This window comes from Selaginella moellendorffii, unplaced genomic scaffold (genome assembly GCF_000143415.4).
Source record: "Selaginella moellendorffii unplaced genomic scaffold, v1.0 SELMOscaffold_76, whole genome shotgun sequence".
NCBI lineage: Eukaryota > Viridiplantae > Streptophyta > Lycopodiopsida > Selaginellales > Selaginellaceae > Selaginella > Selaginella moellendorffii.
This window is the reverse complement of record NW_003314337.1, coordinates 476,168-497,447: the sequence shown is the minus strand read 5'-3', so window position 1 is coordinate 497,447 and position 21,280 is coordinate 476,168. Positions and strand designations below refer to the sequence as shown.

Genomic DNA, 21,280 nt, shown 5'->3' with positions numbered 1-21,280 from the left:
TCAAATAAACAAGAGTGGTCCATTCCATTCCATTCCATTCCGTCCGCCAGACCGAACGGTTACTCAGACGGAATATACACCGGCCACATAGTGAAAGATCCGCTTATTTAAGTTCTCCCATTGTCCAAAATTCCAGGAACACATACAATTAGCTTAGCTCTCTCTCCATCTTAAATTTTTCTCTCAGTTCGTCGTCGTTATTCCCACGATACATCCATACAATGTGGTGGCCTCTCTCGTCATGATCTCAGTATCGCAGCCAGTATGTCCGGCGGCGCAGCCAGTGGTAATCCGGAAGAATTTGCAGCGATCCCACGGCAGCAACAGCCAAGTCCTGGGAAACTCTCACCTTTAGTTGAAACCCAAAAGGAAAACCAATGACTTTCACGAACCTGATCGTAGATGAAACGCTCCGCAACTCTCCTCACCGTCGCCGCATCCACAGCATCGATCCTGGCGAATAATTCCGCCAGGGGAATTCTACGACCATACGTGAGTATCTGCAAAAGTTACGGACACTGGAGTCAGCATTTTTTGTTTTCGCGCGAGGAAGTACCTGGCGTCCAATGTCCTCGGCGATGGGACTGGTACCATCGAGGTGAAGTAACAGGCAGGCCTTGAGCTGCATCCATCCCGAACCACGGTGTCGTTAGAACTAAATCGTGCTTCTGAAGGACTTTTGAGGAAAACCAACCTGGTTTCTAGCACGAATCACGTCATCCTCGCGAACATGGTAGACCATATGGGTCATCTCTCGCGTGATTACCCATGCAAGGTCGTCCAAAACGTCTGGCTGGAGAGGTCAAGGAAGGAAATTAAGAGCGTTCCAAAAAAACTGAAACGAGAACAAAAAAAAAAAAGAAAGAAAAAACAAACCTTTGCAACAGCGTAGACTCCAAATAATCCCGAGTCACTGTAGTTTGTGTTGAATGCCATGATACTCTCCGCGATATTGTTCGCTGACACCTTTTGGGCCATTTCTGACCTGTACAATCGGAAAAGTTGAAAGAGTGGACTCAATCATCACAGATACATACCCCATATGCTTCCCAGCTCCGGAATTCTTATTCCATGAGCCAAGCATCGTCTGCATAACCATCAAGGGAATGGAATCCGGGTCGGTCCATGAGGCTCCCTTGACAGCAATCGCAACATACGCCAGTGGAATATCATCGTCTCTAAACCTCACCTGTAAGAACAAAACAAGAAAATGTCAGCAGGAGCCTACAACAAGTTTGACAAAACTTACGTCGGACCCAGTAAAGAAAGCTGGTTCTTTCTCGACGAGATCGGCCGCTGTGGTGCCGTCGCTTGGAAGCGAGCCAAACAGCCTCTCAACATCCCGGACGAGGGCATCGTGATTCACAGCGCCAGCAGCAGAGACAACCTGAAAAGAAGACAAGATCAATGAAACAAGAACCCCAGACAGAGATTTTACCATGCGTGGCCCTGTGTAATGCGTCGAAATATAGTTCTCCAGATCTTCCTTCGTGATGGAGCGGATGTTCTCCTCGGGTCCAAGGATTGTCCGGCCCAGAGGACTGTACTGGAAGGCAGTAGCATGCAAGTGATCAAACACCACTTCCTCCATCTGCCCTTCGACCTGATCAAGAACAAGAAAGGAAGAAAAAAAGCACTCAGAGAAACGAAAGAAAGAAGAAAAAGAAAAGAGCCTCTTTACCTCTTTCATCTCCCGGAGAATCACATTCCTCTCTCGCGCGATCCTGTCCTCGTCAAAGTTGGAGTTTTGGAGAATGTCGGCCAAGATATCCACGGCGACCGGCACATCCTTCTTGAGAACCTTGGCGTAGTACGTGGTCTGCTCGCGCGAGGTGTAGGCATTGAGATGGCCTCCCATATTCTCGATCTCCTCCTCCAGCTTTTGCATACTCCTCTTCTTGGTCCCCTTGAAGATCATATGCTCCAAGAAATGGGCGGTGCCATTGGTAGCATCCGTCTCGAATCGGCTGCCCGCATCGATCCACACCCCGACCGTGGCGGTCTCAGCTGCCATATTCGACTCGGTGGCGACGCGCAGGCCATTGGAGAGCGTGGTGATGCGCGTCGGGGGCGTGGCGAGGATGCTGCTGTGATCCACGGTGCTAGGGACGGGCGAGTTGAAGCGAGTGAACCGCTCATCGGGGATGGTGAGCGAGGCGGCGGCGGCGGAGGAGGACGCAAACCTGGAGTTCCAGCGGGCGGCCCGCCGCGCGGCAGCTGCCACAAGCCTGCTCATGGCCGAATGGAGTTGCCCTAGCGAGCTAGGGCTCAAGTGCAAAGGGAAAGAACTTTTGATTATTATAAACCACTAATTAGTGCTTATCTTTCTCAAACTTTTCTTGATCCCAACTCAATCTGAGAATTTGCTTTATACAACATTTCAATGGAGTGAAATTGCAATTGTGAGAATACAAAGGCTCTTTCACTTTCTTTGGACATTCATGGAGCAATCTAGCGAAATAGTTACATATTTTTATACACCTTATAAATTATTATGTAAAGTTAAAATAGAAAAAGATAGATAATTAATTAATTCTAGGTTAAAATCAAAAAATAATATAATAAATATTTTATTTGCAAATAGAAGAATAACTATTACTTTAAATAAGTGTGTATAATAAGGAGTAACATTTCATTTTCAAACACTTTCATAGTTAATATGATAATGAAAGGATTCCTTCATCATTTGATAAAAGAAATTTATAATAAATTTATAAATTTTAAAAATGTTTATAAATTGGTAAAATCTAAAACTATTTTGATAATAAATAAACCTTATAAAACATTAAAAATTTATAAAATAATTAAAAAACAAATTTTATATTACTGATAAATTTACTACTTAAACCAATTTGATGGTTATGTAAATAGATTATAACTTAAAATTAATAGCTATAGAGAAACTATTTTATCCTTTTTGGATTTAATAATAATGAGAAATATTTATCTTAAATTTAATCTTGTTTTATGAAAGACTCTTGTTATTTTAAAAAATTTGAAAATTTTAAAAATATTTATTTTCCATCAAGGTTATTGTAACAAATTTTTGCTATTACCAAATCTAGATCAAATATCTATTTTTAATAATGAAAGATATTTATAATAGATTATGTGGTACCACCTCTAACAAAATAACTAAAATTAAAGAGACTAAAGAAATTAATAATAAATTACATTTATAAATAGAGCTTTTGTATTTAAAAATAACTTCAATAACATTGCTTAATGTAACCCTAACAACATATTATTCTAAGAAGATTTTATTAAGATTTTGTTTTTGGCTTTAAATACTATATTTATTTTAAAAGAAAAGACAGATAATCAAAGTATAAAAATATATAAACTAACTGTTGAACATATGAATCTATCAATGGTTTAATCATGTTTTATCAAGAGAAAATATCTTAGCATCAAATATAGCTTATTGTAAGTTAAAGTTCATAATTTAAAAAATCCTTACCCTTAAGAGTAAAGTATTAGTTATTGGCTTAGTGTTGTACTCTTGCATTAATTATTAGATACATAAAATGCTTCTTTTACAAGTATTTTCCTTGACTACAAAATAAATTAAATATATTTATTAAATAAAAATTGAAAAAGAGGTGGTTAATTTCTATATATATATATAATTGATATCCATTATATATTTCATAAAGATTATATACATTATATACATTATATTATTTTGTATAAGGTAATCAATCTTTCACCCTAAAATAATGTTAGGAATAAAGGTCCTACTGAGATTTGAACTCAGATTGTTGGAGTCAGAATCCAAAGTCATGACCACTAGACCATAGGACCACCTCGCTCTGCCCTAAAGCTCACCTTGCAACGAACACTTTTGACCTAATGGATTAAGCTAATCTTTCTTCCGTGCGATGGTGCGGCGGGCGACGGCTATGGCGGCTTCGTTCCTCAATCGTGACGCCATGGAGGAGCTGCGAGGAGCGAGCCGATTGCGCCAACGCAATGTCGAGGTATGGCGTCGCTACGACCGCAATGTGGGACCAAAAGCTTCATTCTCCCAGCGCCATGAATGAAGCTGGCTTGGCCGTGGCTTATGCCGTTTGCTGCTCTCGCAGGGTTTGGGCGCAAGCCAGCGAGTTTGAAGTATAATTTTTTGGAGGCATCTCTCTTTTGTTTTTTTCTCGCGGGGAGAGGAAAGAGAAAAGAAGATGATGTGCCACTGTTCGAGGGAGCAATTCATGTTCGAGGAGAGCATGAGCTCTCCGGAGGCCGCGAACGCTTCCATGGACGCGGCCGCCAGCGGCCTCTCCGCGAAAACCATGGAGGGTGAGGCAAAGCTAGACGAAGGCAACATCGAGGAGGCCGAATCGTCGCTCCGGGAAGCTTTGTCTCTCAATTTCGAGGTACTCGGTCATTTTTTCTCTGCTCTTTCTTTCGCTTTTCCAAAGAGAAGAAGGCCCTCTTGAACGAACTTGGCATTGGAATGTAGGAAGCGAGAGCATTGCTGGGAAGGCTCGAGTATCAGCGAGGCAATGTGGAGGCCGCGTTGCAAGTTTTCGACGGTATAGATATCACCACCATTGTTCCGAGGATGAGACACTCTCTCGCGGAGAGGGGCCGGCACCGGCGTGGGCGATCTCGGACGGAATCCGGCCAGAGCATATCGTTGCATGCTGCAAGCCTTTTGCTCGAGGCGATCTACTTGAAAGCGAAGTCCTTGCAGAAGCTCGGCCGCCTGAACGGTGAGAGAAGTTTTGTTTAATGCTCTCGAAAGTTGACAGTTGTTTTTTTCCTCCAGATGCTGCTCAGGAATGCCGAAGTATTTTGGATACGATCGACTCGGCATTGCCGCAGGGGATTCCAGAAAGTTGGAGCGGCAGTAAGCTCCAAGACATCGTGAGCAAAGCTGTGGAGCTTTTGCCGGAGCTCTACAAAGAGGCGGGATTATATCAGGAAGCCATCTCTGCGTACCGGCGAGCTCTACTTAATCCCTGGAACCTGGACTCCGAGTGCTCGGGAAGGATACAGAAAAGCTTTGCGGTGTTGCTGCTGTATGGTGGAGTCGAGGCCGGAGCTCCGAGCTTAGCAGCACAGGTGGAAGGCGCTTTCACTCCGAAAAACAACGTAGAAGAGGCAATTCTCCTGTTCCAGATCCTCCTCCGGAAGAACACTTTGAGAAAGCTTCCATGGGACTACACCATCATGGAACATCTCTCGTTCGCACTTTCCATCTGTGGTCAGTCGCACGCCTTGGCTCAGCAGTTCGAGGAAGTTTTACCAGGAACTTATGGCAGATCCGATAGGTGGTACAACCTTGCTCTCTGCTACAGTGCCGCGGGACAGGGGAAAACAGCGGTAAACGTCTTGAAGAAATCGCTCAGCCACCTCGAGCGGCCAAACGACGTTCCATCGCTTCTTCTGGCCGCAAAACTGTGCGTTGAGTCCCCGGATCTTACTCGCGACGGAGTGGAATATGGCCGAAGAGCGATCCTGTTCTCGGAAGGGAAGCTTGGATATCTCAAGGGGAGATCGCGTCACCTGCTCGGCGCTGCGCTTGGGAAAGAGGCCAGGAATGCCAAGTCTGACGCGGAGAGGTGCGCTCTCGAAGACGACGCGCTACGAACGCTGCAAGACGCAGTTGCCATCGAGAAAAAGGATCCTTACGCCATTCTCGACTTTGGCATGGAGTCTGCGGAGAAAGGAGATCTCAGTACGGCACTGGACTGCGCAAAGTCATTCCTTGAGCTTACCGGCGGCTCCTCGATCATAGCGTGGCGCTTTCTGGCTCTGGTTCTATCCGCTCAACAGCGACACGTCGATGCGGAGGTGGTGATCAATGCTGCTCTGGAAGAAACTGCAAAGTGGGAGCAAGCAGAGCTCCTCCGGACGAAAGGAAAGCTCCAGCTCGCTCAGATGCAAACTAGCGAGGCGATCAAGACTTTCATGCTGCTGCTGGCTCTTGTCCAGGCGCAGAGGAAAACTACTGGATCATCTTCCAAGGTAGGCACTCTTATCTCCTTCGCTTTCATCTTTTCTCTCTCTCTCTCTTTTTGCTAGCCATTTTCATGAATGATGAATTTCGCAGAATGGAGGCGACAGCGTATCAGAAGTTGAAGTTTGGCAAGATCTGGCCGGCGTTTATACATCGCTGTCGCAGTGGCGTGACGCGGAGATGTGCTTAGAAAAAGCACAGGCTTTTAAAAAGTCTCCTGCTACAACATGGTTCCAGACAGGTACTCTGATCATGCATAGAGTTTTTTTATTCCGTTACATAAAGAACCAAAACTTGCGTTTTTTCTTCGTCCAGGATATCTCTACGAGTGCCGTGGCCAAGAGGAGCAGGCCATGGCTTCGTATAACAACGCTCTGTGCCTGGATCCCGACCACGTCCCGAGCCAAGTAGCTCTCGGAGGCGCGCTCAAGCGCAGCGGCAGCAAAGCTTTCCCGGTTGCCAGGAGCTACCTCACGGCAGCGCTGCGTTTGGAGCCAAAGAACTACCTCGCGTGGTTTAATCTCGGACTCGTCCACGAAGAGGAGGTCCGGCTCAAAGACGCGGCTGCATGCTTCCAGGCCGCATACTTGCTCGAGCAGTCGGCTCCGGTGGAGAAATTTAGCACTCTACGATAGAGAACCCGGCACAGAGTTTTAACCTCGTCAACAAGCTCGTAGCATTCAAGCGATGGCCAGCCAAGAAGTTTTGGACTAAAACCGGTAGGCAAAGTTCGCAAGGTTCTTTTTTTTTTCTTAGTTTCTCACTTTGTGTACACTTTGTTTGTAACAATGTATCATTCTAACATTTCTTCGAGTCCAAAAAATTCTTTTTTCTTCAGCTAAGCAATGCCTTTTGAGTTTTTCTTTTTCGTGGGCTTTTCTTTATTTTTTTCTCGGAGCCAAGTTCTTTTTTTTTTTGTTCTTTTCTGTACACTTGTTTGTAACAATGTATCATTCTAACAATTCTTCGAGTCCAAAAGCAATGCATTAATTATTTCTTTTTTCATGGGCTTGCAAATTAATCCAAAAAATATCTTTTTTCAGCTAAGCAATGCATTGATTTTTTTCATGGGCTTTTCTTTTTTCTTTTGGAGCTATTAAGTTGGAGAGCTATGGCGGACGGTGGATACGCAAGCACCTGGCGTCGCGATAAGGAGGGCCAAAGTTCGTGATAAGGCGAATCGGGTGGTAGCCATGCGCTGTGGAGCAGGACAAATTTAGGGTTAGGGCTTTTAAATGGTTTTTCTGTCCTTTTTCGTGGGCTAGGGTATGCCGCCATCGCCGGTGGCGTGAAGAAATTCGCAGCCCCTCGCGACGACAATCGAGCAGCAGCTGAGCTATGGAGCCGGCCGCCGCTGATGGAATTCCGGAAGCCACGGCCGATTTGCCCGAGGAATCGAAGAATGCCGCCATGGAAGAATCGGCAGCTTCTCCGGGTAAGATTGAGGCGGCCGTGAGCGATTTCCCTGGCGAGAAGGAGGTGTCGTCGCCGATTCCAATCCGGGCGCCCGTGTCAGAGGATGTGGAGGATGGCGGCGACAGCACTGGGAGCGGCGAGAGCTTCGACAGTGCGCTGGAGAGGATGGCTGGGTCTTCCACTGGGAGCTTTGACACTGCTGCCAGCCCGCGGGCCCAGGTGATTGAGGAGTCGGACACCGCCAGGGTGATGCCCAAGGCAGTGCTTTCTTCCGAGGATAAGAGAGGAGGGAGCTCCAGCAGTAGCTCCAGCAGTAGCAGCAGCAGTGATGATGACGAAGAGGGTGAGAATGGAGTGGAGTCGACTGGAGAGACTGGGGACTTTGACGATTCCGCCATGCCTGTGGCCAAGGTCTCTACCGAGGATTTGGAATCCGAGCAAGCTGACGAGCCAGTGGAGAAGATAGGAGATATGGATGGTGAGGAAGAAGAAGAAGAGGAAACGAACCCGGAGCCCGAGGCGGTGGAGCCTCAGTCGGCTCAAGGCTTGCGAGTGAGTACCGATGATTTTGATACTAAGGTAGCTGACGAAGATGAGCCTCGAGCGATTGAGGAGCCTCAATCGGCGGAAGGCTTGCGGGTTCTGGGAGCTGACGACGATGGTCCCGAAGGAAGCGACGAGCCGATGATTGCTGAGAAGATAGAAGAACCAGCTGAGAAGATAGAAGCTGAGAAAGTACACGAGGAACCTCAAACCGAAAGAGTGGAAGGGGGACCAGTAGCTGAGGAACTGCAAGCAGGACCAGAGGAACAACCAAAAGAACCAGGAAAGGAACCAGTAAAGGAACCAAGCGACATTGTTGATCGCATCGAAAACGGTAAAGTTTTTTATTCCTCCTGTGGTGTTTTTATTCATACTGACATGGACTACTTCCCAGATAAGAAGCCCGAGAATGATGAGAATGGAAAGCATGAAGAAGTAGATTATAAGAAGCCCGAGGAAGCTGGGAATGAAAAGCATGGAGAAGCAGATGTTATTGGCTCGGCTGCAGAGGCAGTAAGGTCCCAGGAGGAGCGTGAACCAGTGCCTGAGACGGATTCTGACGAGGAGGAAGAGGAAGAGGTTGATACGAGTGCAGCGTTGAGAGCTTTCGCTCAAGCTGCTGCGGCAACTGAGACGCCGTCACTTGGTTCTGCCGGTCCTTCACTGCCTGCCAAACCGACAGCGACGCGGCTGTTGTCTTCGATTGAGGGAGCACGGAACACTCAAGTAGCTGCTCACAATCCTTCTGGCGGCTCTGAAACTACAACAGCTGTTGAGGCCGCTGACACCAATGGAGAACCGAATGACGAGAACGTGGAAACACGAGAAAAGTTGCAGATGATACGGGTGAAGTTCTTGAGACTCGCCCAGAGGCTGGGACAGCCTGCGAACAACGCTGTGGTGGCACAAGTCCTCTACAGGCTTGGCCTAGCCGAGCAGTTGAGAGGGGGGCGCAGCTCAAGCAGGAATAGCGCTTTCCGTTTTGAGAGAGCAAGTGCTATCGCGGAGGAACAGGAAGCAGCTGGCCAGGAGGAGCTGGACTTTACTTGCACCATTATGGTCCTTGGGAAGTCTGGAGTTGGCAAGAGTGCCACCATAAATTCTCTCTTCGACGAGGCAAAGACCGAGACGAATGCTTTTGCATACTCGACGAAGAAGGTGCAGGAGATTACTGGCACGGTTCATGGAATCAAGCTGCGAGTTATCGACACTCCTGGACTGCTACCTGCCGTGGCCGATCAACGCCACAATGAGAAGATCATGGCATCTGTCAAGCGGTTTATCAAGAAGTCTCCTCCAGACATTGTACTCTACTTTGACAGGCTCGACATGCAGAGCAGGGACTATGGTGATCTTCCACTGCTACGGACTATCACGGATACTTTTGGAGCTGCCATTTGGTTCAACGCGATAGTTGTCCTGACGCATGCTTCTTCGGCTCCTCCCGATGGACCCAACGGCCTTCCTCTCAGCTACGAGATGTTTGTTGCACAGCGCTCGCACGTTGTTCAGCAAACTATTCGTCAAGCAGCGGGTGATATGAGACTTATGAACCCGGTGTCGCTTGTGGAGAATCATTCAGCTTGCAGAACGAACAGGTCCGGTGAGAGGGTTCTTCCGAATGGACAAGTTTGGAAGCCTCAACTTTTACTACTGTGCTTCGCATCAAAGATACTGGCGGAAGCGAATTCTCTCCTGAAACTTCAGGAGAGCACTCCCGGCAAGCCATTCATGCGGTCCAAGGTTCCGCCACTTCCATTCCTGCTGTCGTCGCTACTTCAGTCGCGGCCTCCGCTGAAGCATTCCGACGAGAATGCGGTTGGCGAAGACGACACTGATGACGATATTGAGGACGTGGAAGACTCTGATGAGGAAGACTACGACGAACTTCCTCCATTCAGACGCCTCACGAGGGACGAGCTGGACCAGCTTGACAAATCGAGCAGGGACGAGTACTTTGAGGAGCTGCAGATGAGGGAGAAGCTCTTCCAGAAGAAGCAGTGGAAGGAAGAGATTCGACGGCGCAGGGAGATGAAGAAACGCGCGGCATCGTCTGATTCTGCCGAAGAGTATCCGGCTCCAGTTGACGACGGCTATGACGATGACAACAAGTCGGCACCGGTCCCAGTGCCACTTCCGGATATGCAACTGCCGCCTACTTTCGACTCCGATAATCCTGTTCATCGGTACCGCTACCTCGAAACTGCAAGTCAGTGGCTTGTGCGTCCTGTGATGGACTTGCATGGCTGGGACCGTGACAGCGGCTACGATGGCTTCAACATGGAGCGTATGTTTACGTATGGCAAGATCCCAGCGTCTCTCAGCGGCCAGGTGACGAAGGACAAGAAGGAAGCCAACGTGACGCTCGAGTGCGCGGCATCGATGAAGCACGGAGAAGGGAAGGTGTCGCAGGCCGGTTTCGACGTCCAGACGGTGGGGAAGGACTTCTCCTACACGCTGAGGAGCGAGACAAGGTTCAGCAACTTCAAGAAGAACAAGACGATCGCCGGCCTAGCGATGACGATGATCGGCGACACTCTGGCTTACGGGATGAAGATCGAGGACAGGTTGATGATCGGGAGGAGAGTGAAGGTGGTGATGAACGGGGGCGCGCTCACCGGGAAGGGAGACACTGCCTATGGAGGCACGGTGGAGATCAGCCTGAGGGACAAGGATTTCCCGCTGGGACGATCGCTCTCGACGTGTGGACTGTCGGTGATGAACTGGCACGGCGATATGGCTCTCGGGGGTAACTTACAGTCGCAGTTCATGGTCGGGAAGACAATGGTGGTGGCTCGCGGCAATCTAAATAACCGTGGAGCTGGGCAGATCACTATTAGGCTGAGCTCCTCGGAGCAGCTCCAGATCGCTCTCATCGGGGTCATACCGCTCATCAAAGCTCTCTTCAACTCCAAGTTTGGAACCGGCCAGCAAGCTTGACGAGGTTTGCTGTTATTGCTACTGCTTTTTCTTCTTACTGCTGCTGCTACGCTCCAGGGACGCTTTATGTTTGGATGTTTTTTTCGCTTCTTTTCTTTCGTTATTCTAGCTCCATAAGTTCGTGTGTTGTGTGATTGGTTGACAGTTGCACAGCACAGGAAGGATGTGAACAAAACAAGTCTGCTGACAGGCAAGACTTTTTTGTAGTTTTATATTTTGTTTCGTTTCATGCAGTCGTCGTTTCGTGTTTGTGACGAGCTTTTCTCTCACCAGGTTTTTGCAAGGAAAGAAGAGAAGAGAAAAAAGCTTTGCCATAAGTTTTGGCTGTGCTGGGTGGCTGCGTCGCCGTCGTGCCGGCCCGGCAACCCCGAGTTGGCTCCAGATGGCCGAGAGAATCGAGCAGACGAGACCGAGTTTTTTGGCCGGGCCGGCCAGAGAAGAGAAAAGACCTCTTTCGGAAGGAAGCAACGACGAAACTTGGGTGAAAGACTCACAAAAGAGGGTCGTCGGGATGCACGTAGGGGGCTGCTGCGAGATATGATCTTGGGCGCTGCTCGGGCTTGAGAATTTGGCGACCCAGTACGCCAGATCTCTCGAGCCGCGAGGAAAAATCCAGTTTTGATGGGTCTAGAGGCGGCGGCGGCGGTGGATCCAGCGGGTGCTGGCTTCATGGACTACTTCCCGGTGATGGCCAGGCGGTTGGGCGAGCAGGACTTCATGGAGGAGCTGTGCAAGGGGTTCGAGCTCCTGGCGGACCCGGCGACGGGGACGATCACGCTGGGCAGCCTCAAGAGGAATGCGGCGCTGCTAGGGCTGGAGGAGCTGGGCGAGGAGGAGCTCCGGGCGATGGTGGTGCAGGGGGACTACGACGGTGATGGCGCGCTCAACCAGCACGAGTTTTGCATCCTCATGGTGAGAATGAGCCCGTCGCTGCTGTGCGAGGCCGAGGAGTGGCTCGAGGATGCCATCGGGGACGAGCTCCTCGAGGAATTTGGGTATTGGGCCATGGACGAGGACGACTGCGGCGCAGGTTCTCTGTAGCCACTCCGCTGTGGGGACGAAGAACGAATATTCGCCCTGGGTAGCATAGGCCTGAATATTCGCTAGGGCTGGATATTCCTTGGGATATTTTTGTTCTGGTGGGTGGTTTCCATCGTTGGAATCAATATAACGTTTCTTGAAAGAAATGCTCTGGAAGGATAACAACGAAATAGCTGCCCGGGCAAGGGAATATCTACCGCGCCGGAATGAATGATTCTTGTCACCACCGGTTTCCAACGGCCAGCGATGGGCGGGGATTCTGCGACGGAATTGCTGGACGGTCCCGATGGCCGAAATCCTACCGTTGGGATAGGGGTTTTGTAGCACGTAGAAAGTAAATATGATGTTTACTCGTTCATTCCATTTTCCATTCCCTTCTTTCTTCCGGGCTTCTTCTTTTGGGCTCGAGGAAGGATCCATGCGCGATTCTGCGCACGCCATGGCTTCCTGGGCGGAGATCCGTCGTCTAAAATGACCAGCGCACTCACTCGCCATGGAATCTTTAGGGCGCTGGAAAGGAATGTAGCTCCCTAGCTAGGGATTGGGGTGCGCAGAGGCAACACGACACGGCAGTGGCAGTCGATCGATCGCGAGGAGGATTTTTTAATCGGTGAGTGGAGCAGGGACAGGTGCGCTGTTGCTGAAATTTCCACCGGCATGATGTCTATCGGCGTGGAAATCCTCTGCCATAGCCGGTTTCTTGCGAGCATTCCCAGTTCTTGGAATAATCTCTACTGCCAGCGGGGGGAATTCGTTGCTGGATCTGGATTCTTGGATTTTTGATCCGTGGGGCTCGACGAAGAATGGGGCAGGCTGGATCGTCCATCGCTTGCACGTACATTGAGGAATCGGAGCACGACTACCTCCTCCAGATTCCAAGCCGGCACCACGGCCAATTCGAGCAGGCAAAGTTTGGGAAATTTCTCCTCCAGCAGCAAGAACACCAGCTGCTCCAGCAGCAGCAGCTCCAACAGCATCGCCATCGCGCTGTAGATCTTCTGGAACTCGAGTCTCAAGATGGAGAGGAGGAGGAAGAAGAGTGGGTCGAGCAGGAAGATCTCACATTGCTTGTGCCGGACGAATGCCTCGAGTGGATCTTACACAAGCTCAGCCCGGGCGACAGGACCCAGAGCTCTCTCGTGTGCCGGCGATGGCACCGATTGGAAGGACGCAGCCGGACGCAGCTGTCGCTGGCAGCTCACGCGGACGTGATGCCATTCCTCCCGCGAATTTGCTCGCGGTTCGTCCAGCTTACCAAGATCACGCTCAAGTGCGATAGGAGAGATCCCAGCATCAACGACCGTGCGCTGGTTCTCATCTCCAAGCACTGCAAGGGGCTCGTCAAGCTCAAGCTCAAGGGATGCAAGGACGTGACCGACGAAGGCATCGACCACTTCTCACGGGTGGCGCGCTCGCTCAAGAAGTTCTCGTGTGGATCCTGCGGGTTTGGGCCGCTGGGTCTGAATTGCCTGCTCCAGCGCTGCGCTGATCTGGAGAGCCTGGCAGTGAAGAGGCTCCGGGGGATCTCTCAGGCTTTTCCAGAGCTGCTCATCTCGCCCGGGTGTGGGCGGATCAGGAAGCTGTGCCTCAAGGAGCTGCGCAACGCGAGGCTGTTTGGGCCGCTGATCATCGGCTCCCCGAATCTCCAGGTCCTCCGGCTCTCCAAGAACTTGGGACACTGGGACAAGCTCCTCGAGGCCATCACCGAGCACCTCCCGCACCTCCTGGAGCTCCACGTCGAGAGGCTCCAGCTGAGCGATCGCGGCCTCCAGGCGGTGGCGCAGTGCAAGTCCCTCGAGGCGCTCTACGTCGTCAAGGCGTCCGAGTGCACCAACTTTGGCCTCTCGGCGGTGGCGTTTGGCTGCCGCCACCTCAAGCGCCTCCGGCTCGACGGCTGGCGCTCGGGCCGGATCGGCGACGAGGGGCTCATCTCCATCGCCAAGCGCTGCCGGGAGCTCCAGGAGCTGGTGCTCATCCGGCTGAGCATCAGCGTGGGGAGCCTCACCATCATCGGCTCCAACTGCGCCAGCTTGGAGAGGCTGGCGGTGTGCAACTGCGAGAGCTTTGGCGACGCGGAGCTGTGCTGCATCGCCACCCGCTTCCGCGCGCTCCGGAAGCTGTGCATCCGGTCGTGCTCGATCACCAACTTGGGAGTGGAGGGGCTCGGGAATGGATGCCCGGCGCTCACCCGGCTCAAGGTCCGGAATTGCAACCAGGTGACGAGCGAAGGCATCGGGAATTTGCGAGTGAGACTGATGCGACCAGTGTGGATAAGTCTGCTCAACGACGTCATGTCGGTTCCTCTGGGTGTTCTTCCGGCGGTGGCGGAGGGGGAGATCACCGCTCACAACGCCGCCGCCAGCGCCAATCACTCCGCGCAAGGGGTGGTGAATCACAGTGGCAGCAACAGGATCCACCGGGCTTTCCAGGGAAGCTCGCAGATGATGAAGAGCAAGCTCAACTGGGCGACTGGAAACGCGGCCGCGGTGTCGTGCTACTGTGCCAAGCCGTGATCGATTCGATGATCTCTTGGTGACAACAAGCAAGCTCGCTCAGTTAGTCAAGCCAATCAAATCAAGGATTCATGCGAGAGATCGACTTCGATTCGAGGAGCAAGCTGGAGATCGCGACGAAGGATCGGCGTCGACAACGATGAATCCATCCATCGCTCCAGGCAGGCCAGGCTCGTTTTTTTTTTTTTTTTCTACTTCTTTTCTTTCATTGGATTTGATCGTTCTCATCTTTTGCTCTCTTTCCTGCTGCTGATTTCGTCTCTTGTGGTTGAAAAGTAGTCATCTTCGGTGATCTGTTGATCTATTTTTCGTGTGGTTCTCTCTCTCTCTCTCTTTTCTTAATTTTCTTTTATCTGGTGACCGACCATGTGGTTTATCTGACACCGATGTTTTCTTTAGATGATCACGACGGTCTCTCGCCATTAAATATCTTGTGATCAAAAGCTTTTTATATGGTTCATGCTCATTCATTGCTAATCTAAGCAAGGGATCAATCAATATCGAAGTTTGTTGCTAAGGTTCGTGACAAAGCATCCATTGAGTTCGTTAACAACGATAGGATTTCGGAATAATGAGATTTTATGAATTTTATACATAAAAACTTTTGGTTCCTAAATGATATCTTTTTTTACAAAATCATGGAAAAAAACATTGGAAAGCTGACCCCATTTTGGACAGTAAACCATCACCACAAGCGATACGATTGGCATATTCGCGGAACTTTATGCTCCGCCATAGATTATTCTCGAAGGCTCTAGATGCCGCACGCCTCCATCCAACGACCGGGCCCGCGCCACGTCACGCTTTTCGTTTCTTTTTCTTCTTCAGGGTTTTTGACTGCCACAGAGATTAGGGTTCCGATAGCGCGAGCACTCGAGGAGTAGCGGAAGAGGTAAAATCCCGAGGCATTTCCTCCCAGATCTTCGATATTTCGGGTCGCATTTCCATTGGAATCGCGGGATTGATTGATTCTTTTTCCCTCTGGCAGCGCGGCGATGGATGCCAACGGCGTTGTGGCCGTCTATGGCAATGGCGCCATCGCGGAGCCCAAGAAGGCGTCCTACGCCGTCAAGGTCGGCCTGGCGCAGATGCTGCGCGGCGGCGTGATCATGGACGTGGTGAACGCCGAGCAGGCCCGGATCGCGGAGGAGGCCGGTGCCGTGGCGGTGATGGCGCTGGAGCGCGTCCCGGCGGACATCCGCGCCGAGGGGGGCGTGGCCCGGATGAGCGACCCGGGCATGATCAAGGAGATAAAGAAGGCGGTGACGATCCCGGTGATGGCCAAGGCGCGCATCGGCCACTTCGTGGAGGGCCAGGTGCTCGAGTCGATCGGCGTGGACTTCGTGGACGAGAGCGAGGTCCTCACGCCCGCGGACGACGCCAACCACATCAACAAGCACAACTTCCACGTCCCCTTCGTGTGTGGCTGCCGCAACCTGGGCGAGGCGCTGCGCCGGATCACCGAGGGCGCCGCCATGATCCGGACCAAGGGCGAGGCGGGCACCGGCAACATCATCGAGGCGGTGCGCCACGTCCGATCGCTCATGGGCGACATCCGGCGGCTGCGCAGCCTGGACGAGGACGAGGTCTTCAGCTTCGCCAAGGAGATTGGCGCTCCTTACGAGCTGGTGAGGCAGACCAAGCAGCTGGGGCGGCTCCCGGTGGTGAACTTCGCGGCGGGCGGGGTGGCGACGCCCGCGGACGCGGCGCTGATGATGCAGCTGGGCTGCGATGGAGTGTTCGTGGGGTCGGGGATCTTCAAGAGTGGGAACCCGGCGGCGCGAGCTCGAGCGATTGTCACGGCGGTGACGCACTACAATGATCCGCACGTAGTGGCGGAGGTGAGCTGCGGGCTCGGCGAGGCCATGGTGGGGATCAATCTCAACGATGCCAAGGTGGAGCGCTATGCGGCGAGATCGGAGTAGAGGCCACAGAGAGAGAGAGAGAGAGACGTGTAGAGGCCAAAGAGATATATCGAAAAAGTGTCGACCTAAAAGGTCTCTACTAATAAAAGTAGATGGAGCGTATAATACGTATATATTCTGCTCGTGATTTTACTTTTTTTTTAATTATAAATATATTCGGGAAATCCATTTGGTGATTTTTAAAAAAGAACAAAAGAGCTTCCAAGAACAATATTTCCATCAATCAGCAAAGACTTCCAAGATTGCACATCACCATTTCAAGAATACAACTACAGATAATGAGATTAGCACTTGCATCGCAGAATCAGCACCTCCTCCACCAGTATATAATCCCCGACGTGGATCCACCACAGCAGCAGCAGCAGCACTCAGGCAAGAAAGAATGGCTTCCTCCGCCACCTTTCTCACAATTCTCGCGGTGCTCGCCATCGCCCTCGTCTCCGTCGAGGCCTCCCGCAAGGCCAAGCCAGGCACGCTCTGCCCCACCGCGCTCTTCACCTTCTCGGACTCCCTCAGCGACTCAGGCAACCGCTACCGCGAGGGCATGGGCAGCGGCGACACCCTCTCCGCCCTCGCGGGCAGGGACCCCTACGGCGTCACCTACGGCAGGCCCACGGGACGCTACAGCGACGGCCTCCTCATCCCCGACTTGCTCATCTCCAATCTCCGCCTCGAGAACCTGGCCATCGCCAGCCTCTCCTACAACGGCAGCGAGTTCGTCAGCCTCAACTTTGGCTACGCCGGCGCCACCGTCATCCCGGTCCAGGGCAACCAGCCCCCATATCTTGTCCACGCAAGTCCAGAACTTCCTGCGTCACCAGAAGAGCACCATCGCGCGGTATGGGCGCCAGACGAGCCAGCAGTGGTACGAGAGTGCGCTCGTCTACGTGGAGATTGGAGGGGACGACATCAACTTCGGGCTGGCGCAGGGTGGCAACTATGTCGTCCAGGTGGTCGTCCCTGCCGTGGTCAAGGGCCTCGCCGACGCCATCGCCACCTTGTACTCGGCCGGGGCGCGCAACGTCTTGCTGTTTAACATGCCCCGGGCGGATTGCGCGCCTACGTATCTCCAGGCGTTTGGGGAATACCAGCCGGGGACGTACCACTTGGACAAGGATGGGTGCATTGTGGAGGTTGGCGAGCTCGTCAGCGTCTTTAACTCGGCCATGCAGACGATGGCAGGGGAGCTCCGGCAGAATTACACGGGGCTCAATGTTTACTACTTTGATTGGAATGCGGCCAACACTGAGGTGATCGAGAACATGGATACGTATGGATTCACGACGAATCTTAAGTCGTGCTGCGGTGGCGGAGGGCAATACAACTGCAATGGAGGTGGCCTGTGCGGGTGTGGGACTGCCAATGTTTCATACACAGTTTGCAAGGACCCGGATGAGTATACTACCTTCGATGGTGTTCACTATACGGGGCACTTTTACAGGATTATGACCGACTTTATTTTGGCTGGGCAGTACATCTCCCCAAATGTGACCCTGCAGAAGGGTTGCAAGGTCATCCCAGAAGAGCCAGCAGGTCCACTCTAGAAATTCGTATTTATTTTTGTTTCCCCATTATTATGTTAATAACCCATTAACCCATTTTTGTTTAATATTTAACCAGAATCATTTTTAGCACTGAACACTGTTTTGATAAGTTATAAAAAAGTTCACACAATGTGTGTGATTACAAAATCAAAGTGTTTTCTTCTTTGGAGCCAGGGATGTTTCAAGGCCGCCTCCAACGTGATCCTCCTCCATGGGTCCTTTTCAGTCATCTTCATAATCAGATCCTGCGCAGCTTTAGGGCTCTGCTCAAAAACAAGCCTCCTCTCCTCGAAGAAACACTCGCCATGTGGATCAAACCCGTCAAACGGCCTCTTCATCTCCAACATGAAGTAGAGGATCAATCCCAGCGCAAACACATCCACCTTCTCGTCATATCCCCCGCCGCTCACAATCTCCGGCGCCCAGTATCTCCTCGTCCCCACTTCGCCCTGAATTCTAAGCGGAGAGCCCCTGGGACGACTGCTACAATCCACCGCCACACCAAAGTCCGCCAGCTTTAGCTCCCCCTTTTTGGTCACGAGTATGTTCTCCGGCTTGAGGTCGCGGTGCACGACCTCAAGCCTGTGCATGGCTTGCACGGTCTGCACAAGGTGGCGGAAGTGATTCGCCAGCGTCGGGACATGGTACGGCGTAAGCTCCGTACCCAAGGCCGCCATCAGATCGCTCGCGCACAGCTCCATCACAAGGCAAGTACACTCCGAGTCCTTATGTGCTTTGTGCAGTGACACTACTCCCTCCAGCCCATGTAGCTTTCGCATAATCTTACCCTCGTGATCACACAAGTTGGCGTTTCTGCTATCCATCACCTTGCATGCCTCTGTTTTCGCATGAAAAAACTTCGTTTTCCTCTTGGAAGCGAAGACCGACCCATAAGCTCCACCACCAAGACGACCCAAAACCTGGTAATGGGATTCCAGCCACGCACTCGTCGACTCCACTTCTGCGCTGGCCATTACAAACCCTAGTTGCTTTTGGCCTATTTTTATAGAATTTGACAAAAAAGGGTGATTAAGTTTAAGCTCGCCTTAAACAAGCTCTAAGTTGCAAGCCAAACAAGGTGGCGGGAGCGCAGCCAATTCACAGCCACATTCATGCCAATGGCGATGGCGAAAGCCACCAGGATTGGAGGCGACGTCCAGGCCTCGGGTTTGTCCACTCTCTTCTCCGGAGCCGCCCAGTTCATGTAGATCGCGAGGAGGAGATAGGTGGCGATGGCGGGAGCTTGGACGATCGGCCTCCCCACCGCCACCAGCGTCGCCACGCTTGGTAGCAGCGCCGTCACCACGTCCCTGTTGCGGAGATACGAGGCCGCCGAGAGGAGCGCGAGGATGATCGCGGTGACGGCGAAGTCCCAGATGTGGAGGTAGGCTCCCAGGCCCGCGAGGGTGGCGAGCCGGACGATCCATGGCTGGTTGGCGGCCTTGGACCTCACGGCCTCGCCCAGGCTGACGACCGCGGAGGTGAGAGCGATGGTGGTGAGGAGGCCCCAGACTGGCGCGTAGTCGACGATGAAGTGGTAGAGGTCGACGAGGAAGAGCCCCGCCCAGCCAAAGTATGTGACTGTCCACACTGTTGTGTCCTTCGCGTGGAGTGCCAGGAGCTTGGCGACGAGCATGCCCAGAGCTTTGAGGAGCTCCCAGAGCTCGACGAAGAAGCCGGGCCAGCGAGCGAGCTCCTCGAAGATCACTCTTCGCATCAGGAAGACGAACACGGCACCTGGAGGGAGATTCAGGGTATAGGGTTTAAGCGAGGAGTGGAAGGATTTGTGACTTACAGGATGTCCAGAGGAGATATCTCGGGCGCTCCACCGGCCTGTGCGCCAGATGTTGGAAGGTCTTTTGGAGCCGGCGCTGCTTCTTCTTTGGCGCCGCCTTGGTGGCATACTCCTCTCCTTGCTGCTGCGCCTCCTGATAATCCGAGCCTGTGGAAGAAGAGGCAGCTCGAGCGGCGAAAATGGAGGATAAGCTTGGCAGCCGCTGCCGCTGCAAGGAATGCGGAAGAGCCCTAGCGCGAGATCTATCCCCGCAAGCAAGAGGAGATTGGAACGAGGGCCAGGGGCGCTGCCCTGGCCGTAGCGCCAGCGAAACTCCAGTCGCCATAGCTATGGCGACATTGCCCCTGCCCTAAAATTTCAAAATCGTGTCGTGCGTGTGCCCTAGATGTTCCTAGTCAGCACAATGCTAGCCCAGTCAGCACGTGTCGTTAGATAAAGCTTTAATGTGGCATTAAAAAAATTTGTTGTCACTATCCAAGCTTCTAGGGTTTATAGGGAGGAAGTGTTTATTTCTTTTAGCGCCTTGCCGCCTTTGCTGATCGATCTCCCCAGCTCCGGGGGCATTTTCCTCGCCTCGATCTCGGCCGCGTAGCGAGAGATCCAGCGCCATGGCGTACAGATCGGACGAGGACTACGATTATCTCTTCAAGGTAGTGCTGATTGGGGACTCCGGCGTCGGCAAATCCAACCTCCTCTCCAGATTCACGCGCAACGAGTTCAGCCTCGAGTCCAAATCCACCATCGGCGTCGAGTTCGCCACGCGCAGCATCAACGTCGACGGCAAGCTCGTCAAGGCACAGATTTGGGACACGGCAGGCCAGGAGAGGTATGTTGTAGGCGAAATTTCGGAGATTTTGGCCGAAATCCGGCAGATCTAGATCTAGAGCCTCGTAATATCGGTGCTCTGATCGATTTCCACTGTTCTTGCGCAGGTATCGGGCCATCACCAGCGCCTACTACCGCGGCGCCGTGGGAGCCCTACTCGTCTACGACATCACCCGGCCCGTCACGTATGAAAATGTGGAGCGCTGGCTCAAGGAGCTCAAAGACCACACCGATTCCAACATCGTGGTGATGCTGGTGGGGAATAAGTCCGATTTGCGCCACCTCCGGGCCGTGTCCACCGAGGACGGCCAGGCCTTTTCGGAGCGCGAGGGACTCTACTTCATGGAGACGTCCGCCCTCGAGTCCACCAATGTGGAGAACGCGTTCAAGCAGATACTGACACAGATTTACCGGGTGGTGAGCAAGAAGGCGCTCGACGTTGGCGAGGATCCATCCGCGGCCCCTGCCAAGGGCCAGACCATCAACGTTGGCGGCAAGGACGATGTGACCGCAACCAAGAAGGTTGGGTGCTGCTCGGCGTGAAGGATCTCTAGCTGGTTTCGATCGATCCATCTGGTATGTGCCAAGTTTTCGGAGTTCCTTCTTGATCTCATGTGTGTTCTTGTGTTTCCTTTCCAGGGTAGCAATGTTTAGATCACGCGTCAAGGCTTTGGGTGGTTCTCTGATAGCTACGAATTCTTTTGCTCCTTCTAGGTAGCAGATTCTTTAAATACTTTTTTCTCTCTTCAACTACTTTCATGTGTGCTTTTACCTGC

At 52.0% G+C, this 21,280-nt stretch overlaps 10 protein-coding genes and 1 non-coding gene across 14 annotated transcripts; 7 read left to right on the top strand and 4 right to left on the bottom strand.

The window, feature by feature from the left end:
• Positions 1-88: 88 nt before the first annotated feature.
• Positions 89-2,267, bottom strand: LOC9642042 (probable mitochondrial-processing peptidase subunit beta, mitochondrial). The gene is made up of 9 exons (XM_002986743.2): positions 1,682-2,267; positions 1,439-1,603; positions 1,250-1,387; positions 1,038-1,189; positions 877-985; positions 695-793; positions 557-622; positions 393-500; positions 89-334 (listed from the first exon to the last, which is right to left on the bottom strand). Exons 1-9 carry the CDS (start codon positions 2,234-2,236, stop codon positions 248-250), a joined length of 1,479 nt encoding a protein of 492 aa, XP_002986789.1. The 5' UTR covers positions 2,237-2,267; the 3' UTR covers positions 89-247.
• Positions 2,268-3,732: 1,465 nt separating this feature from the next.
• TRNAQ-CUG lies at positions 3,733-3,804 on the bottom strand. Its single transcript has one exon. It is a non-coding gene; the product is annotated as a tRNA-Gln (tRNA).
• Positions 3,805-3,819: 15 nt separating this feature from the next.
• On the top strand, positions 3,820-6,804 carry LOC9642041 (protein NPG1). Of its 2 annotated transcripts, none has more exons than XM_002986803.2 (6): positions 3,820-3,980; positions 4,086-4,373; positions 4,460-4,712; positions 4,769-5,970; positions 6,056-6,203; positions 6,278-6,804. In XM_002986803.2, the coding sequence occupies exons 2-6, from the start codon at positions 4,179-4,181 to the stop codon at positions 6,595-6,597; spliced, it is 2,118 nt and encodes a 705-aa protein (XP_002986849.2). In that variant the 5' UTR covers positions 3,820-3,980; positions 4,086-4,178; the 3' UTR covers positions 6,598-6,804. The 2 variants fall into 2 exon arrangements, with proteins under 2 accessions (XP_002986849.2, XP_024516409.1); XM_024660641.1 differs by having other exon boundaries at positions 4,032-4,373.
• Positions 6,805-7,165: 361 nt separating this feature from the next.
• Positions 7,166-11,110, top strand: LOC9642040 (translocase of chloroplast 120, chloroplastic). Of its 3 annotated transcripts, none has more exons than XM_024660630.1 (3): positions 7,166-8,255; positions 8,316-10,865; positions 11,007-11,110. In XM_024660630.1, exons 1-2 carry the CDS (start codon positions 7,301-7,303, stop codon positions 10,859-10,861), a joined length of 3,501 nt encoding a protein of 1,166 aa, XP_024516398.1. In that variant the 5' UTR covers positions 7,166-7,300; the 3' UTR covers positions 10,862-10,865; positions 11,007-11,110. The 3 variants fall into 3 exon arrangements, with proteins under 3 accessions (XP_024516398.1, XP_024516397.1, XP_024516396.1); XM_024660629.1 differs by having other exon boundaries at positions 10,919-11,090; XM_024660628.1 differs by having other exon boundaries at positions 8,316-11,090.
• A 26-nt stretch (positions 11,111-11,136) lies between these two features.
• Positions 11,137-12,048, top strand: LOC112341113 (calcium-binding protein KIC-like). Its single transcript, XM_024660632.1, has one exon. The coding sequence runs from the start codon at positions 11,483-11,485 to the stop codon at positions 11,900-11,902; it is 420 nt and encodes a 139-aa protein (XP_024516400.1). The 5' UTR covers positions 11,137-11,482; the 3' UTR covers positions 11,903-12,048.
• A 634-nt stretch (positions 12,049-12,682) lies between these two features.
• Positions 12,683-14,932, top strand: LOC9642039 (F-box protein At1g47056). Its single transcript, XM_002986801.2, has one exon. The coding sequence runs from the start codon at positions 12,706-12,708 to the stop codon at positions 14,413-14,415; it is 1,710 nt and encodes a 569-aa protein (XP_002986847.2). The 5' UTR covers positions 12,683-12,705; the 3' UTR covers positions 14,416-14,932.
• Positions 14,933-15,237: 305 nt separating this feature from the next.
• Positions 15,238-16,453, top strand: LOC9642038 (probable pyridoxal 5'-phosphate synthase subunit PDX1). The gene is made up of 2 exons (XM_002986800.2): positions 15,238-15,307; positions 15,404-16,453. The coding sequence occupies exon 2, from the start codon at positions 15,411-15,413 to the stop codon at positions 16,338-16,340; it is 930 nt and encodes a 309-aa protein (XP_002986846.1). The 5' UTR covers positions 15,238-15,307; positions 15,404-15,410; the 3' UTR covers positions 16,341-16,453.
• Positions 16,454-16,618: 165 nt separating this feature from the next.
• LOC9641529 (GDSL esterase/lipase At5g03980) lies at positions 16,619-17,884 on the top strand. Its single transcript, XM_024660617.1, has one exon. It carries the CDS (start codon positions 16,619-16,621, stop codon positions 17,882-17,884), a length of 1,266 nt encoding a protein of 421 aa, XP_024516385.1.
• A 122-nt stretch (positions 17,885-18,006) lies between these two features.
• LOC9641528 (serine/threonine-protein kinase PEPKR2) lies at positions 18,007-18,858 on the bottom strand. Its single transcript, XM_002986742.1, has one exon. It carries the CDS (start codon positions 18,856-18,858, stop codon positions 18,007-18,009), a length of 852 nt encoding a protein of 283 aa, XP_002986788.1.
• Positions 18,858-20,053, bottom strand: LOC9642037. The gene is made up of 2 exons (XM_002986741.2): positions 19,680-20,053; positions 18,858-19,621 (listed from the first exon to the last, which is right to left on the bottom strand). Exons 1-2 carry the CDS (start codon positions 20,002-20,004, stop codon positions 18,942-18,944), a joined length of 1,005 nt encoding a protein of 334 aa, XP_002986787.2. The 5' UTR covers positions 20,005-20,053; the 3' UTR covers positions 18,858-18,941.
• A 106-nt stretch (positions 20,054-20,159) lies between these two features.
• LOC9642036 (ras-related protein RABA1f) lies at positions 20,160-21,273 on the top strand. Its single transcript, XM_002986798.2, has 3 exons — positions 20,160-20,505; positions 20,612-21,080; positions 21,144-21,273. Exons 1-2 carry the CDS (start codon positions 20,288-20,290, stop codon positions 21,045-21,047), a joined length of 654 nt encoding a protein of 217 aa, XP_002986844.1. The 5' UTR covers positions 20,160-20,287; the 3' UTR covers positions 21,048-21,080; positions 21,144-21,273.
• The last annotated feature ends 7 nt before the right edge of the window (positions 21,274-21,280 follow it).